Below are 20,352 nucleotides of genomic sequence, written 5' to 3' on the forward strand. Positions count from 1 at the left end.
TTTTCATATATTTTCTTTTGAGGCAAGATCTCATTCTGCCAGCCAAGCAGGGCTAGAACTTGTAATCTTCCTGCCTCAGTCTTTTGAGTCACGAGGCTTAGTCTGGCAACATCTCACCTTACTTAACTTGGGGACAAGAGTGCTGGGGGATTGTTGTTTCGTGTCTTCTGATGGGGAGAAGAGAGACACCCATGGTAACGTGTGGTTCTCGCCCACAGGTTGACAGAAACCCTGGGCCACACAGACGATGAGGAATGGAGCCCCTAGAACCAGCTCCCCCTACCCTGCCTACCAGGGACCAGCCAGCCCCTGCACCTGGCGTTCCAGGGGGCCCAGGTGCACAGGCTTCACCTCATTTGACCCTGGGTCCTGTCGTCTTGCCACCGGAACAGGGCCTGCCCCCGACTCTGTTCCTGAAGGCCTTGCCTGTCCCGCTCTACCACACAGTACCTCCTGGGGGCTTCCAGCCACGTGCACCCTTGGTGACAGGCAGCCTGGAGGGGGCCAGCGTACCCTTCATCCTCAGCCCCTTGCTGCAGCCCGAAGGACCCAGTCCCACCCAGGTGGGCAAGCCAGCCACCCCGGCCCTGACTGTGAACATCGTGGGCACACTGCCTGTACTCTCACCGGGCGTGGGCTCCACACTGGTCAACCCAGGCAGGTTGAAGAATGCTGGTAAGCATCTGTGCCCGCACTGTGGCCGGGACTGCTTGAAGCCCAGTGTTCTGGAGAAACACATCCGGTCCCACACAGGTGAGAGGCCCTTCCCGTGCTCCACTTGTGGCATCGCCTTTAAGACCCAGAGCAACCTGTATAAACATAGGCGGACTCAGACACACCTCAACAATTCCCGCTTGTCCTCAGAGTCTGAGGGGAGTGGGAGCAGCCTTCTGGAGGAGGGAGACAGGCCCAGAGAGACTGCCTCAGTGGAGAGCCGGGGAGAGGAAGGAGCTCCAGAGGGGGCCCTTTCTCCAGGTGCCAGTTCCCCCCTTGCTGCTAAGAACAGGGAACGGAAAGTGGAATCGGCTCCCTCGCTCACGGCCGCCCTTTCCCACGGGGAGGCCTCTGTGGACCAGACCCAGTTGGTGTCACCTGAATTCTCACTAGCCAGCCCGCAGCCTAGGCGGAAACTGCCAGAACCAAAGGCCTGCCCCCTGCAGCGGCAGCAGGAGACATGCTCAGAAAAGCCTTGGGACTCCAAGGCTCTGGAGGGCCAGCTGAGGAAGTGTGAGAGCACAGACTCTGGCTACCTGTCTCGCTCGGACAGTGTGGAACAGCCTCCTGTGGCCTCGAGCCCCCTGCATAGTCTGTCGGAGCACAGTGCAGAGTCTGAAGGGGAAGGGGGCCCCGGCTGTGACTCTGCCCGCAACAGGGTTGAACCGGCAGCATCAGGGCCCAGCCTGGAGATGGAGAAGAAGAAATTGGAGGAGCGCATTGCCCAGCTCATCTCCCATAACCAGGCGGTGGTAGACGACCCCCAGCTGGACCATGTACGGCCCCGCAAGACTGTGCTGTCCAAGCAGGGCAGCATCGACCTGCCCATGCCATACACCTACAAAGATTCCTTCCACTTTGACATCCGGGCGCTGGAGCCTACCCGCAGGAGGATTGCCCTCAACCCGACTTGCTCTACCTTCACACCCCTGGAAAAGGCCAGACCCATCTTCTTCCACTCTGTCCCCACACAGCTCTCCACCACTGTTGAATGTGTCCCAGTCACCAGAAGCAACTCGCTGCCCTTCATTGAGGCTTCTAAGCTGCAGCCAGAACCACAGGGCCCACAGGATACAGTTCCCAGGATGCAGAAGGCCCTGAGCCCCAGGCTCCCCCCAGCCCGACTGGGGTGCCGCCCAGGACTGACCTTGGCAGGCATCCCCAGTGGTCACCCTCGGGCCCTGGTGAGACAGGCTGCTGTGGAAGACCTGCCATGTACCCCCACGGGAGACCCCTCGACTGTGGCTGAGGACCTAGATGGAAAGAGAGCTGGGGTACAGGAGGGGGCGGCGTGCAAGGGCAGAGCCGGTAAGAAGTGTAGCCAGAGGAAGCAGAAGATGTTCTCCCAGGAGAAATGGCAAGTTTATGGGAATGAGACGTTCAAGAGAATATACCAGAAAATGAAGAACAGCCACCAGGAAGGACAGAAGCCCAGGCAGGTGAAACAGGGCCAGGGGACAGAGCTGGGCCTTTCTTCCCAGGAAGCAGTAGCAGGGAGTGAGAGTGCAGCCCTGTCTCGAGATAACAGGAGCCCTATGCTTGGGGACACTACAGCAGGGGCTGAGCCAGGATCTTGGGGAAGCCGTCCATCCCTGGAGGACTCACTGGAGGCCGAGCCTCCTAAGCAGCTGAAGGTGGTGGCCAGAGCCAAGTCGTCTCCTACCCTTGGCAGCACAGATGGCCTCTGTGTGAGTTACAAGAGCCCTCTGCTGTCTTCGAGTGGGGAGTTGGACCTGGGATGCCAACCTCCTGCAGTGTCTGGGCCCCACCAAGGAGGAGATTTAGAAGTTCCTGAGACAGCTTTGCCAGACCCCAGCATCGAGGCTATACAAGAAACCGGCCCCGGGGCCCAAGGTGCCCTCAGACGGTCCAGTGGTGGGTCTATGGCTCTCCATATTGCAGAAGACAAGTTACCCTCAGAGAGAAAGAGGCCAAAGGTGGAGGGGTTGCATCGTCAGGAGCAGCCAGGGCCTGTGGAAGCTGAGACCCCAGGTAGCTCTGTGCAGGCTGATCCCTGGCCACCCCAGAAACAGGACATTGACCCCGAGGAGGTGCTGGGTAGCTCAAATGAGAGTATCCTACATGTGACCACAGCCCCGGAGTCCTCTGATACCTCCTCAGCTGTTTCTACTGTTGCCCTGAGGTGGCCAGGGCTGGGGGACAAGGATTCCCCATTGCCTTCTGTACCTGGGACTCCTGGGCTCCACTCCCTGCTGCCTGCCCAGCCTTGGGATCCCAGTGTCCCTGCTGCTCTGTCTGGTGGCTTCTTTGCTCCCAGATACCTCCTCAGGTTACCTCAGGGAGAGAACCCCTTACCTCTTGTTGCTCCAGGGCCTGGGAAAGGCCCAGACTCTCTGTGCACAAATGCACAGCCTGCAGAGCAGGCCCTTCTTGTTGGATCAGAACTGGGGGTTCTCCAGCCACCTGGAGCATACTCATGCTCAGGTGAGGCAGGTGGCAGCCCAGAGGACTCTCACGGGTCCAGGTCAAGGGATGGAAGAGGAGAGGCACAGATGGGAAGAGAGAAAAGAAGAGGCAACAGCAGCAGCGTCCCAGTGGCTGAGCATTCTCCTGGCCTCAGTTCGGGCACCATCCAGGAGATAGCCTCCATCCTGCCTACTCACACATGTGACACTCATGTGGCTCAGGATGTAGTGAGTGAGACCCATGCCACCCTTTGCCTCCGCACAGACAGCCCACCAGCAAGAACTAGGACACATGGGAATCTTTCGAACCCTTGGACATCATCCCAGAAACTGGGGACACCTCCTAAGAATGCCTTAGAAGGTCCTCCTTTGGAGACCAAGGGGAGGCTGCCTGCCTGCTTTCTCTCTCAAGTCCCCTGTTTCCTCACATCTTTCACGCGGTCCCAGGGTATTTCCTTGAACCAGCAGAAACTGGGCTTGTCACACCTCTTAGGGAGCCCCAGGAACTGTGAGACCACAAGCTCCTTCCCCTCACTTAAGGCCGAGCCCCAGCTCACATGGTGTTGCTTGGGCCGCGGCCTGCCCCTGCCTGCAGAGCAACAGAAGGCACCTCCTGGGCGCTTGGCTTCAGGCTTGCCTGATGGAAGCCTCCAGGGTGAGAGTGACAGAGCACTGGCCAGGAGCAGTGGAGGAAAGACCAAGATAAACCCAGGAAGAGAAAGGCCTACGCAGGCACCTGAGGTAACACCAGCTAGGCCTGGTGGAAACTGGGGGAATATGAGAGTGAGACCAGAAGACAGAGAGGGAGGGAGAGGAGGCAAGTGGGAAGGGTGAGAGAGAACTCATGAATCTATCCCTGTGGCTATCACTACCAATATGAGATCATCTGCTCCCTAGGATGGCTATGGCTGCCACACATGGGGTGGGAAAAGTAAAGGCCCCAAATATGAACAAAATTCATTAAAAAAAAAATGACATGGTAAAGATCTGGTGTACTGGGGCCTGGGTCATGGCTGACTTGGTGAAGTACTTGCCACCTACATTTCAAACACCAAGTATTATGGCAGCCTTTCTAATCGCAGCACTGGGGAGATGGAGCCGGAAAGCTCTACAGGGGCTTGCTTAGATTAGCTTAACCAACGAATCTTAGGCTAGTGAGAGATCCTGACTCAAAATACAAGCTTGATGGCTCCTGATAATTGATACCTAAGATTGATCTCTGGCCTCCACCTGTAGGTGTACACACACACACACACACACACACACACACACACACACACACACGTACAGGCACCACACACCACATACAAAGAAAGAAATATTTTACTACAGCATCCAGGTTAGATATCTGTGATTAGACATAAAACTTTATTCTGTTCCTGGTAACAGAGACAAAAAAAAAAAAAAAAAAAAAAAAAAAAAAAAAAAAAGTATACTGCCTGGAGCTCTTTAGGTCTTCTAAGAATCAAATACTCCTTCTTCTTCTTCTTCTTCTTCTTCTTCTTCTTCTTCTTCTTCTTCTTCTTCTTCTTCTTCTTCTTCTTCTTCTTCCCCCTCCTCCTCTTCTCTCTTCTCCTCCTCCTCCTCTTTCTCTCCTCCTCTTTCTCCTAAAAACCACATTTATGTTCTGTTGTGTCTGTGGGATACTTTTGTCACTGAGCAGGACATCAGCTCCTCTGGAGCTAGAGTTACAGGCAGTTGTGAACCACTTGACGTTAGACTAAAATTTGGGTCCTTTGCAAGAGCAGCAAGTGCTCTTAACTACTAAGCCACCTCTCCAAAAACTAGAAAGTAAAAACTGGTATTGACAGGTAAACCACAGACAAAAAACGGAAGCAGAACAAAAAGAAGGATCAAGTAAATATTCTTAAATGGAGATGTTCATTACCTCAGCGCCATGGCGAGAAATAACTCCACTATAATCAAGATAACCAGACTCAGATCTAACTCTGAGGTTCTTAGAAGCAAAGATAGGAAGGAAAATGTGATGAAGTCTTAGTCCTGTTAGGAGATGGCTTGGGACAGGGAGCTGAAGGGAGTCCTGAGACCTCAGTTATAGTTGGGTTTGTGGAGCAAAGCCAGAGGTGAGAGCTGAGATTTACAAACATTCTTGCTTCTCCCCAGGGGCTTGGGGTGGGGATCCAAAGTCTGGCTTAAATCTTCTCCTTCCAATCTATAGGGATTCCTGAGGGGATATGGATTGTAGCTTTCATTAACTTTCCATTCAATCAGAGGTCCAGCATTGCCACTGGAGGTCTAGCTTAGGCATGGTGCTGGAAGGTTCCATGGTGGCACACAACCAGTTGCCTGGTAAGAATACCTCACAGGCTCAAGCCATTTGGTAATACAATATTTGGGTGATTTAATTTCTCTATATAGTCATCCTGGAGAGAGAGAGAGAGAGAGAGAGAGAGAGAGAGAGAGAGAGAGAGAGAGAGAGAGAGAGAGAGAGAGAGAGAATGAGAACTCATAATGGTTCTCCACCATGAGGGCTTTGAGTGACATGATACCAACATGCTTGGTATTTTCAGCTCCCCTATCCAATAGTCCCAGGGATGAGGGTGCAAGACCAGGTATCCAGTACACAGTGGAAGAAAGGACTGTGCAGTAGGAAGGTGAAGCCATCTCGTGAGAACATCAAGCAGAAGAAAATGATGCTTCATTCTAAGAGGTAAGATATATGGCCTCCTCTTCTGCTTCCCTGATGGCCTGGTATCAGGAACCACAAATGGCTACCTTAGTTAAATCTCCACAAACTGAATGTGGCATTCAAATGGCACCTCAGCTCCAGAGAGAGGCGCCTATTCTGTTGGTCTGGAGTTCTGTGGCTCCAGATAGTCCTTTGTTTCCCACAGCCCCTCCAGCATGATCCCACTGACCATGTGGTTGTTTACCAGTATATTTATAAGGCAGGGCACAGTAAATATTTGAGATAACCAAGTGGGAAATACATCTATCCAACTTTAGTGCTGAGAGATTATTGCTTTTAAAGACATTTTTAATATTTGCAAGTAATGTATGTCTTTTGCAGAAAAAAATCCAGAGAAGCAAAGATAATGTCTCAGTAATTCCAAGACTTGAGGGGGGGCAGGGTAATCTTCTGAACATTCAGAGGCACTCTTTTCTAGAAAAGGCCAGAGATATCTTTCAGGAGGCCTTAAGAGCTCAGCAGTAGCTCTTGGGACGAGTGCTTCAAGCAAGGGGTCTGTCTAAAAGTTGCAGCCACATAATAAAAATCAGATTCCATACAAGTTTCCATATTTCCCACTCACGTCAATCTATCAGAAGTTTTGAGGACACTGACTTGCCTTCCTGGGTGGACACAGCTTGCCAGAGATAAGTAGTAGCCACCCTGGTAGGTGAGAACTGTTTGTGTGTGTGTGTGTGTGTGTGTGTGTGTGTGTGTGTGTGTGTGTGTGAATATCTCAGTCCCCATGTCTCTTCAGCCTTAGATATTCAGCTATGTTTCTCAGCTGTGTTACATGCCTATCCCCACAGATGGTTGTAGTTGAAGATCTTTGTCTTAATAGTTGGCCTTGTGGGAGCCAAGAAAGGGCCTCGTCCCCAGGGAACTTCTCTATAAGAGCCTTAAAGGTGAACATGTAGAGTTGGTCACAGGCGGGGCTAGGAAGTTCTGAGTAAGGGTCTTGTTCCTTTTCAATTGCTTGATAAAACACCATAACCAAGACAAATTACAAAATAAAGTATTTAACTTGGGGCTCATGGTTCCAAAGAGTTAGAGTCCATGAACATCTAGGCGGGGAGCATGGCAGCAGGCAGGCAGGCATGGCACTGGAGCAGTAGCTTGTCTGTTTATCTATTTATCTACCTATCTACCCATGGATAAGTTATCAGTTATCTATCCCATCCATCCATCTCTCCCTCCTCCCATCCACCCATCCTTTCATCTACCTATCTATCCATCCATCCACCCATCCATCCATCCATCATCTTTCTTGCTGTTTGTCTGTCTACCTACCTACGTACCTACCTACCTACCTGTCCATCTTCCTGGAATTTGTTGTGAGATGTTATTTCATTCTATGAGTGAGGTTCACTCTTATTTAATGCTTGTTAATGTTGGCTGTTTTCAATTTTTAAGTGATAAATATAATTTATAGGATCATGTGAGAGTCTAGATAGTATACATTCTTTACCTGCTAAAAGCTGTGTGTGTATTCTTCTGCCTAGCATTTAGTTCTGAAAGCCCATTTATTCATCTTGGCATAAGGAATTGACCTATACTACTTTTTCATTTCTGGATGCACTTTGAACCATCCTGATATTTTCTTTTGCTTAAAGCATGAGTTCAGAATTCCTGCAGAGAAGTTTGCCTTGGGTGTCATCATTTTGAAATAGCTGCATTTCCTCCTGGTGATGGGAAATATTCTTCTGGCTCTAGGTAAACACTCTTTTCCTCCCAGGGCACCATCTTTAGTTTCCACTTTTGGCGGAGAAGTCTGCTGCTCGACCCTTCTCTGTCTGTGGAATGTCTTTATCTCCAGCCACTGTTGAAGCTTTTCCTTTAGTCTTTGTGTTCCACCGTTTTACTGTGACGCTTGGAGTTAGATTTTGTGTTTTATGTATCCTATTAGGAATCCACTGGACTTTGATGATCTTCCTGGAGAATTCTCCACCTTCATTTCTCAAGCACTGTTTCCGTCCCACTCTCTCCTCTATTTCTGAAAACAGGAAAGTAATGTATCTTAGACTTTCTCTCTTGTGTGTGTGCATATGTGTGCACACGAGTGTGCATTTTCTTGTGTGTGGTGCATATGTATACACATTCACATGTGTGCCTGTGCATATGAGGGCCAGAAATCAATCTCAGGTTCTTCTCAGATCTACCTTTTTTTCCCTGTGAGGCAGGGTCTCTCACTGGCCTGTACCTTGGCCAAGACTCTGCTTATGTCTGCTTCCCCGTGCTAGGATCCCAAGTACATGCCCCATTCCTGTTTGTTTTTGGGTTTTGTATGCAGGTTCTGGGAATACAGCTCAGAGATTTGCATAGCTCAGGTCTCCATACTTGTGCGACAAGGGTTTTGCCAACTGCGGCATCTCTCCAACTTTTCCTTTTTGAAATAGGGGCTCACTGTGTAGGCCAGGCTGACCTGCACCGGTGATTCTCCTGCCTCAGGCTCCTGAGGGTGGGCTTAGAGTGTGCAGCACCAGGCTTAACTTGCACGTCTTCTGCCTTTAGTAACTTCTGTCTGTCTGTGTGGATACACAATGTGGATGCATTGTCCAGCTGTGTCCTTAAATTTTTACCAATTTTCTTGGTTCATTAAATAACGTCTTTGTTGGAGATTTATTGAAATGTAATTGAATTCTAATAAATCAAACATCTTAAAGACATGTAATTTAGTTAATTTTGACATATGTACTTCTGACACCAAGAGCAGAACTAAGATCATAGACAGATAATCACCCCCCCAAAGTTTCCACCGCTTCTTCCTAATTCCTCTCTTCTACCCACTGTGTGCCTCCTGTTTCCAGTGAACCTTGAATATGTTTTCTCTCATTGTAGATTTGATTGCTTCTTCTAGACTGAGAGAGAAATCAACTTACTGTGTGTATGTGTGTGTGTGTGAGTGTGTGTGAGTGTGTGTGTGAGTGTGTGTGAGTGTGTGTGTGAGTGAGCATGTGAGTGTGTGAGAGTGTGAGTGTATGTGTGAGTGTATATGTGTGCATGTGTGAGTGTGTGTGTGTGAGCATGTGAGTGTGTGAGAGTGTGAGTGTGTATGTGTGTATATGTGTGTATGTGTGAGCATGTGACTGTGTCAGCATGTGAGTATGTGGGTGTGTGAGTAAGTGTGAATGTGTGAGAGTGTGAGTGTGTGAGTGTGTGTGTGTTGCTCTTCTCTGGGGATAGCTCCCACACACCTTAATTATTCTGGGGGTCGCCTGTTCACTTGGTTTCATTTCTGTTGCTAAAATAAAACACGATAAGAATAAGATGATGCCGAAAATCAGCTTAAGGGAGAAAGGGTTTATTTCAGGTCACAGTTCCAGGCTACAGTCCCTCATAGCAGGGAAGTCAAGGCTGCAGCAACCGGAAGCAACTGTCGCATGACACCCACAGCCAAGAGCAGAGAGAAAGGAATGCATGCTTGCTAGATCACTTGTTTGCTTGTGCTAAGCTTGAGTTCTTCGCTCATACACAACCCAAGACCCAACACCAAGAAATGATGCCCACAGTGGGTTGCTCAATGAACATAAGACAATATCTTACAGACGCATTTCTGGGGCCAACCTGATCTAATCCGTTTCTCATGTTGATGCTCTTCCTAGGTTATTCTAGGTTGCATTGAGCTGCCAGTTAAAAGTAACCATCACATCCATTGTTGCTTGCATGCTGATTTCTGAGTAGCGTGCCTCAGGGCGGCTAGGTCACCCTCTGCATATATGTTCCTGGAGGAGAGGCATATGACTCATTCAGTTGGCGCTGTCATAAAGAAGGTGACTGTAAATGCTCATGTCTTAGTATGCACAGATGCTTTCAAGCCTCTGGGATGAAGCCTGAGAGAGGAGTGGTTGGCCTAGGGGTTTTTTTAAGAATCTGGGCAGCTGACTTCTGAAGCTGTCAATCACTTCCTGATAGGTTATCTCTGCCAATAAAATGAGCAATTCAAACAAAATTCAAGTATATAAAGGCAGGTTTATTGGGAGTAGCAGCTTTGGGTTCACTGGTCCCAAAGAGGGGGGGCAGAGGAGGAGGGAGGAGGAAAGAAAGAGCGTGCACATGCAGATTAGATAGATAGATAGATAGATAGATAGATAGATAGATAGGTAGATGATAGAGAGCATCCTTGGGTGCTTCTCTCCCATTTGATGTCCTTAGGGAACTATCTGTCCACATCTTTTGTCCGTGGAGAGCACTTTGCTCACACTCCCATGCAGCATTTTGAGAATTCTCTGTACATTTTGACTAGACACTTCCCTTACTAAGCAGGTGATGTTCCAGGATTTTCTTCTAGTGTGCAGCTTGTCTTTTTGTTTATTTATTTAGTTTTTTATTAAAAAGACATAATCTTACTCTTCCCTTTGTTCCTTGTGAACACTTCCATATAACACTCCTTGCTCCTTTTCAAATTCATGGCCTCCTTTTTTCATTGCTGTTGCATACATGTGTGGTGTGTGTGCACGTGCTGGTGTGTCAGTGTGTATGTGTGTGTGCACATGTGAGTGCATGCATGCCTGTATGCATGCACATGCATGTGGAGGCCAAAGGTTGATATCCAGCATCTTCCTCAGAATCTTTCCACCTCATCCTCTGAGGCGGGGTCTCTCACTGGACCTGCTGCTCATGAATTCAGCTTGGCCACCTGGCTAGCCCTGCCAGGCGTCCTTCTGTGTCCAGCTCCCCAGCCCTGGAATCGCAGACTCCCACCACCCATGTGTCTGGCTTTTTGTGATAGTGCAGAGCTTCTAAACTGTGCTTAGCACAGCAGATACTGAGTTGGCCATGTCTCCAGGCCCTCAATCCTTCTCTTTTTAAGCCATACTTTAGAGTTTCTCTTGCTGTCCCCAGCATTTGAAGTCCCCCATGGCTGCTTCTGTTTTACATATTGGCTCTCCTTGTGTTAATTGTGGGTACACTGAGAGCTGAGGTAAAAGCACCATTCTTGGGGTGGAGTGGGGGAAGAACACTCTTGTTTCCGCTAGTGACCTGCTAACGACCTGCCAGACTCTCAATGAAGCTCTTAAGCAGAAGGTTTTTTCCTGTGGTCTCAGTCCACAGGAGTCAAGGAAGGTGTCTTCTGTATGAAGCTGACTGCAGGGATTTCTTCCCTCTGGGGCAGGGCTGGGAGCTCTCACTTCTTGGTGAGCTGTGTGATGAGTTCATAGCCTGCTGTAGCCTCAGCTCTCTGCAGTAGAAACAGACCCCTTGACATCCGCCTAGGTCCTGTGTCACCCAGCTGGGGAACATATACAGAATTCACCTGCTCAGGTTTTCTTTATTTTGAATTTCAGCTGTTTTGTACCTTCCAGTCAGACTATCAATATACTTGTGTATATTTAAATTTTTAAGAAAATGTAATTGTAGTTTTAGTTGTTTTCGGCATAGGAAGAGCTGCCATGGAAGTAGAGAGTTAGTTAGGTCAGGGCCTGGCTGGAGACAGAGTTCGCACTTAACCTGCTGTGCCTTACTGTTAGGAAGCTTTTATTCCTAATGTTTTCTAAGCTGTGATGTTGCTAATCAGACTTTTGATCCTCATGCATGAGCTCCCGGGAGCTGGGATGCTATGTGAGAAGTTGGACACCTTGATGTGTCTGCGAGGGTAGCTTCTCTCTGTGGTTTTGTCAAAGAAGGCTTTCCTAACCTCAGGCTCCCAGGGTCAGAGTGTATAAGGACCTCCTCTGATATTTTTCTGCTATATGTAAGCATATGCACTCATGTATATGGAAGGGCTGGCTTTTCTGTTTGTCATCAGACAACCAGGGAGCATGGGTCAAATGCAATTATTTTAATTTGTTTCAGCAAGTAGGTATGACTTTATGTTTTTGAAACTACATATATACTTATATATTACTCACGCATATCTCACATATAGAGATTCTATTTGACTGGAAAACTCTAAAACATTATGTAGAGTTTACATTTAAAAACTCTCGGAAAGTTGCATAAACCAAGGGTCCCTCACCTGTTTGCTGCTTTTAGCTCCCTGTTTACACTTTAAGTTCATTTCAGGGCTTTCCATTCTGTTTCCTCCCTTCCTTCCTCCCTCCCTCCCTCCCTCCCTCCCTCCCATCCTCCCTCCTTCCCTCTCTCCCTCTCTGTTCCAACACTATAATGAAAATGGCTGTTTCATTAATGAAGCTACACATGTTAAAGGACAGGGAGTCAAAAGCACAGGGTCCACTTTGAGAGTGGAATTGGAAACACATAGAAGCTTCACGCTCGCATGCCTAATTACTTCGGTGTTAACTCAGGGCCGAGAGTTCTCAGAATGCATCTGTGCCGCACCCGCAGCAAGCACTGGACCGTGGAATTGGGTTTTATTGATTAATCTGTGGCTTTGGACAAGCATAAAGTCCTCAAAGACTTGACTGAGGAAGCTTCCAGCAAATGCAACGTAATGGCCCCAAGTGAGGGGAGACGAGTGAGGCCATGTGAGAGAAGGGCAGTCCTAACAGGCACATTTAGCTGGAGGACAGGATTCTCTCCATCCCAAGGGTCTCTTCCCCAGGTCAGCACATGTGAGGCCAGCCTGTCCACTAGCCTGCCAGGTCTCACCTTAGATCCCATGGCAGAGTGTTATAGAGCAACAGGGGAATTGGAGTCCTATGCATTTCAAGCAGCATCAAGACCCATGACCACAACCTCAGCGACCCCCTCTCCTGAATGAACCAAGACCTACAGTCCAAACTCATGCCCATGAACACATGACCTTGATGCACCAGTCTTCAGGGATCCCTGCTGCACTGACCTGGGCAAACAGTGCTCACCATGACTGATTTCTGGAAGACTGGGGTACAAAGGTGTCGTAAAATACATAGGAAGGACCCAGAGAAAGCAGACAAGAGGCTTGCATGGGGCCCACAAGTCCAGTTCAAAACCCAGATCTTAGGGGGCTTCTCTCTAAAAGTATAAATGAGAAAATGGGTCATCTCAGTGTGGCAACCAGACATGAACTTCGAAAGGCTAAGTTGATCTTAAACTCAGTCATGAGTAAACAGAATGTGAGAGAGGGAACAGGCCCAACATCACGTAGTTAAGCTGACATGCCCTTGGTATCGCTCACAGGCACACTTGAGATCCTTCAGACTGAAACAAACATTCTAGAAGGAGAACACTCACATCAAACCCTGTCGGACTCTTTAGAAATGGAGCTTGGCATGAGGGTTGGAAGTGAGCTCTTGTGAGGAGGCTTCAAAGCGGCAGCTGAGGGCTGGGGAAAGGCCATAGAGACATGTTGTATTGACTCTGGCCTCGGTCTGGGCCTACAGGGCCTCTTGAGTGGGAATTGTACCATATAGATTGTCCTACTTAGAGGTGAGTGTGTCTGAACCACCGCATCCCACACCAACCAGTTATCCACAGGAAGTGAAGGTGAGGCAGGAAGTTTCCCAGGCATGCACAAGCAAGTCCAGCCCCCACTAGCCCAGAGGGGTATGAGAGAGTCCCCAACAGCAATAACAAGGGTAGAGGTGGTGGCCCTGGGGAGAACTGTTAGACGGTCCTCACTGCACCTGGCCGGTCTTGGGGGCCCCTGAATGACAGGAGATGAAAAACTGCCCAACCAAGCTAATTTTTTTTTTTTTTAATGCAGCTGCTTGTGGGGGTGGGGGTGTCCTAGCTCTGAGAGGATCAAAGACAGATAGGAACAGGCCCCAACCCACGACTAAGTAAAATACTGCTTCAAAGACACACCAGGGTCCATATAGGCTCTCCTCAAGAATGACAGGGTCCAGACCCCACTTTGGTAAGACTGGCTAAGCGAGGTCCAGGAAGTCTCCTGACAGGCCCCCTAGCCACTTTGATTGAGTGAAGTCTCTGAGGTTCAGGTTATGTGCCATTCTTAACCCCTTCAAGCCAGCTGCAGTCCCCCGTGGTCTCAGGGCAAAGGTGACCCTGCACACTTACTGGCAGCGTATTTCCCTCAGGTCTCACCTCTCTTCCTTCCTTTGTCTGTGTGCTTTTGAGATCACTCTGCAGGCCCTCCCGGTGGGTCCCGGGGTTATGAGGAGTGAAACAGCAGCCTTCCCTCCCTGCCCTGATAGCTCTTCAGGGAATCTGTGGTCTTGACAAATGACAGGGAGGCTTCAGGGAAGGAGATGGGGGGGGGGGTGGGGGGTCGGGCACAGGGAACGGACATCCCCACTCCCAGGGGATGACAGCTCCTGCTGCTGGCAGGAGGCTGGTTTTTGTTTTTTTGTTTTGTTTTGTTTTGTTTTTCAATTTTAGACATCCAGTGAAGATGAACAAAAGGCCACATTCTCATTGCTAATGCCAAGAAAAGGCAACATCTGAAAGGGTGCTGTGTTAAACTTAAAGTTCTGTAGTCAGCCCTGGTGGCTAAGTCCTATGGGTGGGTCTCGCAAACACACGAGGCAGGAAAATGGTTAAGCGTGTTACCTCTTCCCCAGAAGGTCCTGTGGAGCTCCATGGTAGTCAAGTGCTTGGAAACCGAAGCCTGTACAGGAAGGTGGCTCCCCCAAGTATCTGCAAACAGGGTGAAGAGCTTTCAAACGTGCTTAAGGCATGCGGCAACAAACTGTCATCTCAGCTTACTCACCTGGAGGCTGTGGGTGCTAGACTAGACGGTTGCTCTACTCAGGGCTCTACTTGCTTGTCACTAAAATAGTGTGAGCCTGAGCTCCAAGAAACAAGTACAAGTCTGTGTACAGATCACGCATCTACTTGCACTACAAGGGCACATGCCAACACAAGTGCAATCTATGCGGCAGTCAGTACAAGTGAACTGCCCTGTTCTCCTTCATCCTTGTGACATCTTCCTTCTGGGGTGTGAGTGACATTTTGTTTTGGGGACCACTAGATCAAATAAACTGGAAAGGATTCTCTGATGAGGCATCTGTGCAGATTCCCCAAGACGCAGTCTGCCAACATTGCTTCTGGTAGTGGCGAGTGACCACACGTGGCTCTTAACAGCAACTGTAGTTTACGTGTCAGTAGGCCCAGGAGAGTAGCAGCTACCATGCAGATCAGTGCTGATGGTAGAGCGTCTTCATCTTTGCCCAAAGTTCTATCTATCCAGAAAACTGTTTAGCAAGTAGCCAAGGCCCAGAATCTAGTATCAGCGTCTAATGGCAGTGTCACTTTCCTAAGTAGTTGCTAAGCAGCACAAGGGACATTTAAATGTGTTCTCATGACGGGGATGTGCCTCAGTGGGCTGAGTGCTTTCCTTACATGCATGGAGGCCCAGGTTCCAGCCCCAGCACTGCAAACACAGGCCATGGACAGCTGTGATCCCAGTTCTCAGAAAGTAGAGGCAGGAGGAACAGATGTGCAAGACCAGCCTCAGCTCTGTCGCAAGTTCAAGGCCACCCTGGGCACCATGAGGCCATGCTTCAAAATACCACCTCACTGGGTCCCCACGCAGGCTTGTGGGCTGTGCTATTTCGATCCTTGCACCCCAGAGTAAGTAGATGAGCTTGGAGAGGGGATGAGTAAGGGGCTGCTCAGAGCTGATCAACTACTCCAAGTCCAGCCCCAAGTGTCCCAGTCACCCACACAGCATCTCTGGATCTCTTGGCACATGCTCTTCCACACGGTGACTGTGTACACGCTGCTCTGCCCCCACAGGTGTGAAGGGAGTTTCTGGCAGAGAGCCAAACGGCTGTGCAAGCCACACTGGTTGCCGAGAAGAAGCTGTCTCCCCCACCGACTTGTGGGGTTAGAGCCACGAGGGACCCTCGAGAGAACTTCAGGAGGAGTGGCAGGTAACACTTTCCTCAGTGGTGAATCCAGACTGAGCTAGCAAAAGCACCAGGTTCTGGCATTTATGTTGCAATAGTTGTAGGTGTGCGGGGCAAATCGTCAGGCCAGGTGTACGAAAGGCTGTGATGAGGTTTGTATCTGGAAAACAATCAGCTCTGGTCTATGGAAATGGCATGGAGTAAGAAATCAAGATGCTGATTCTACCAGCACAAACACATCTCCTGCCCTGGCTACAATCTGTACGGATATAGATTCCCTCTGGGATCTGGGATTGCACACACCAGGACTCTAAGGTGCCTCCACCTCCTTCGTCTCCAGACAGAAGTATGCTCAGCTCTTTCCGCAATCCCATCATTGTAAGGCTCGAGGCGGGGCTGGGGGGTGGCACTAGGAGCTGTGGGTGGTGTCAGAACCCACGAGCAATAGGCAAGTATTATGGTTCTGTGAGAGGCATGTGTCCAGAGCTTACCTGGGCAGCAGTCAGGACAAGGCCCAGAGAGAACATTCTCAGAGGCTGAGAGATGTCCCAAACTCGCCACCCTGAAAGCGAGGGCAGTTCAGTGAGCTCTAAGGACTCCAGCCTTGGTCTTGCCTCCAGAGGGTTGACTGGGAAGGATGGAGCCATCTTTGAGAGAATGTGGGGCCCATCTGGCCGGCAGCATCTGAATTACCATGTCTGGTTGTCAACCGACTGGCTCAAGGGCTGACCTTTGTCTGGGGCCTAGATTTTGGCTTTTACTCCTCCTCTGTGTAGCTACAGCACCCCCTACAGGCAAATGGCACTTGCTCCACCCCTATCCCCCTTCCCCCTCCCCCAGTCCCCAAAGTCTTCTCTCCGAGTAGAAAGGAAGATGTTTGCTACTCTCAATTGAGCCGATGTAGGTGCCCAGTCTTCCTGTTGGATGGCCCTCTGTAGAAGGCAAAACACTGTTCTTGTTAAGGCATCTCAAGGGTCTAGATCTGGGAGGGAGAAAGGCTGGGGCACAGAAGGATGAAGGAGCTCAACTCGGCTCTCTGTGAGTTGCCCACAGCTCTCACCTTCGTCTACATCCCTCTATTCGGTGAAATCAGATACTGTGGTTGGTGGTACTCTCTGTGGAGGACAGAGGTAGACACCAGCCTGTCTGTATACCAGGACAAGAGAGAAGTCTCCCATACAAGCACCAGACGATACTGTGCAACTATGCTTTCTCAGCGGGCCTCCACGAGACAGTATTGATGGCATCTCTGTACTTTCTAGACTCTGGAGCCTGTCTCTTCCCATTCCTTGTGAGCTTTTTCAACTTGCAGCCCATTGCTGGGAACCCAGAGCTTGGTGCTCTGGAAGGCGAGGGGCTGCGGGCACAGGAGCCCCACATCGGAAGGACCCTCATGTGGGAACCATGGCACCTGCTAGCTGGCACTTCATTCTTTCTCTCCATGTGCCTCATCCTCACATGTCTCCATCAGGGTTTGGTTCTAGAGTTTTCCTTCATGGCCCATGGAGCTGCAGTAACAGCCCTGATAGAACTGCTGATGAGCTGTTGGGGAGCTGACATGGGCAAGAGGTTGCCAATGGTCAAAGGTGAAACAAGTGGGACCAACTGAACTCTGCCAGTTGCCCCGCAGAGCAGAGGTCTCCAGCTCTTCCTGTAGCAGCTTTGGAATGGTGAATCCAGCTGTGTTGAGAGCAGGTCACAGGCCCAGGCTCTGTGCTGTGCGGATGGTGGGGGCAGAGAGAGTCTTTGCTCTTAATAGTAAGGGAGACAGGTTGGCTGGCTACTTGTCCATCTATGACCAAACCATACTAGGACTGGCATAGGTGAGCTGCTCACATCCCTATAGAGGGAGGATTCCGACTATAACGCTAAGACAGATGTGCTCTGACCTACAGACCCAAGTGCTCAATATGAGATCACTTCCATAGCTTCTGGCTATAGCCTTACATTTTGGCTTCCAAAGCAGCCATGACGCTGATGGTTAATACATGTTCACATGTGAGGGTGCCATGTGCAGAGTACAGAGTGAAAGAGAGACCCTTGGTGACCAGTGACTGTGCTGATAGGAGGAATATATGGCCACTCTCGTGAGTCTTGGGAGGAGAGTCCCTTTGGAGACCAGGGCCTTTTTATGGAAAGGTGGGTGTGGCTTTCCGGCTGGGTGTTTGTTGGGCACATGGAGGAGATTGGCTAGGAAGGAGGAATGCAGGGTAGGTAGATAGAATGCAGGAGCTGCCCTGTGGGATGGCCCAGTGATGGATGCGTCATCACCCAGCATGCCTATTGGATGGAGGAAGTTTGCTCTGCTTTCCAATATAATGCAGTCACAAACCTGGCACGTTCTATCCTCGTGAAGTTCTCGCAGGAAGCCTTGGAGCCTCATGTTCCCCAAAGGTTCAGAGATAGCCGTCTTCCTCTCTCTTCCAGCCCCATGATTCCAGTTTCTTGGGCTTGTGTCCTCAACTTTCCAAGTATCTCGTTCCATCGTCTCATGACCTTATCTCCTGTGTCACCATAGGTAGAACCACTGGATTTAGAATCCTCTTTAAACCTAGGATCCATGTCATCTTAAGAACCATGAATTAATGAATTTTGTGGACTGTTTGCCATCATCACTTTCACAGATCCCAAATGTTGGGAAGCCACTGCTCACCTTTGTCACTTACTCCCATCCGATCCCACATAGGTGATTGCACCTGTCTCTCTAATGAGCAAAGGGCATAGTACATGCGGACATCGATGTGCAGACAGGCTCGTCACCTGGGATCTCCTTGGTAGTAAATGCGTTTGCCAGCATGTTGCAGTTAGCTTAAGCCATGACCACACAACCACAGGGCTGGAGAGATTGCTCAGTGGGTCAAGCACACGCCTGAGTGCAGTGCCCTGAGACCCACATGGAAGGCAGGGCATGGAATCTCAGCACTGAGGAGGTGGAGACAGGGGCATCTCTGGGCTTCCCAGAGAAGGCAAAGTGCTCAAATTGATGAGCTACAAGTTCAGTGGGAGACCCTATCTCAGAAGATAAGATAAAGTGGTGCCTAATTGCAGGTGGTATTTGATGCTATACACACACACACACACACACACACACACACACACAGAGAGAGAGAGAGAGAGAGAGAGAGAGAGAGAGAGAGAGAGAGAGAGAGAGTCCCCTCACTCACCCCTCCTTAGCAGCAGGCTCTATAATACTTTGGGACTCTCAGACTGCAGGCAACATCACAGTAACAATGGTGTCCATCAGTATCCCTTTAGTGAGAAGACTTGGGCATCCCCAGGCAAGGCCTCTTATGTGGTTTTGTGGGCTGTGCAGAGATTCAGCTCCATACTCCCCTAGAGTGTACCTAGCCTCACCCTCTGGCCCCAGCCATGGCATGATGCCTGTAGTCCTTCCCAGGCAGACCTAGGAGGCACTGGCCCTGCTCATGGGTACAGGACTGGCTTCATCATAGACCTAAGGGGTCTTAGGATGACCATAGTAGCCTTAAGAGAGCCTCTGATGCTCTCTGCCTCTTTTATCACTTTGAAAGCTTCTCTTAACCTCAAGGGAGGGACTCCATCCACCCAGCTGGATGTCTGAGAGGCTCCAGACACCCCCCCCCCAATCCCTCCACTTGGAATTAATTTCCTCTGTACAGTCCAAACTCAACAGTAGCCTTCCATGGCTTTGTCACAGACTCACGAGCAAAGTTGCGAGCTAATGAATGAATAAGACCAGATCTTAGTGGAAACAGAAGCCATGGATGAAAGGCACTAAGTTAACTTCCCTCTGGGAAACCAGCTGCAGGTTTGCACCCCATGTAGGTAATAGTACCCTGAACACCCTGCAAGTCTATCAGACATCCAATCTCTCTGTCTGATATTTGAGCAGCAAGCTGAGCCAGAGGCGGGGGTCCCTAGTGCCTATTGTCAAAGGCTTTCCTGTCCCTGCAATTAGTCAGAGCTGGAGGCATGGCCACTGCAGGGCAGATGTGAGCCTGCAGGGCATGGTCTACACACTGGCCTAGGAAGAATTAATCACTCTGTGTCTTTATTGAAGTGTCAGAGGGGACCTCAGAAAGGGTGGCTGGCAGAGTGTGATGGACACCTGAGTTGGAGGGTGGGAAAGCATGTCAAAATAAATACGACTTGGAAACCAAAGGGCCAAAGGGTTTCATTACCGCTGCTCACCAGTATGACCATCTCAGAGAATAAAAGGGCACTCAAAGGTGAAAGGTGTTGAAGACAAAATGCGCTAACAAAGGAAGCCAGACTGGGCTGTGGTGGTCTGCCATTTATAAATGACAGAGTGGGTGCTGGAGGGAGAGATCTGAGCTGATTCCCCATGATCAAGATGACTTGATAATATGCCTTTTACTATGTGTACAACTGTGGTGTGTGAATACGTGCAACTGTGATTATTATTATGACTGTGTGTGCCTGTGACTGTGTGTGCCTGTAACTGTGTGTTTCTATAATTGTGTGTATCTTTTACTGTGTATACCTATAACTGTGTGTGCCTGTGACTGTGACTGTACCTATAACTGTGTATACCTATAACTGTGTGTGCCTGTGACTATGTGTACCTTTGGCTATGTGTACCTGCAACTGTGTGTGCCTGCAACTGTGTTGACCATGACTGTGTGTGCCTGTGACTATGTGTACCTGTGGCTGTGTGTGCTTGCAATTGTGTTTACTGCAATTGTGTGTGCCTGCAGCTATGTGTACCTGTGCTTGTGTTTACTGTGATTGTGTGTGCCTGCGGCTGTGTTTACTGTGACTATGTGGCGCTACAACTGTGTTTACTGTGACTGTGTGTGCCTGTGGCTGTATATACCTGTGACTGTGACTG

The 20,352-nt window shown here is 49.6% G+C and overlaps 1 protein-coding gene across 1 annotated transcript in view; it reads left to right on the top strand.

Moving 5' to 3' along the window:
• Znf831 (zinc finger protein 831) overlaps positions 1-20,352 on the top strand; it is a 132,185-nt gene that overhangs the window by 68,210 nt on the left and 43,623 nt on the right. The window contains exons 2-4 of the mRNA XM_051143903.1: positions 219-3,881; positions 5,672-5,811; positions 15,409-15,545. Coding sequence (XP_050999860.1) covers positions 255-3,881; positions 5,672-5,811; positions 15,409-15,545 — 3,904 coding nt within the window. The 5' untranslated portion in view covers positions 219-254. The remainder of the gene's footprint in view (positions 1-218; positions 3,882-5,671; positions 5,812-15,408; positions 15,546-20,352) is intronic.

This window comes from Acomys russatus, chromosome 4, assembly GCF_903995435.1.
Source record: "Acomys russatus chromosome 4, mAcoRus1.1, whole genome shotgun sequence".
NCBI classification, from domain to species: domain Eukaryota; kingdom Metazoa; phylum Chordata; class Mammalia; order Rodentia; family Muridae; genus Acomys; species Acomys russatus.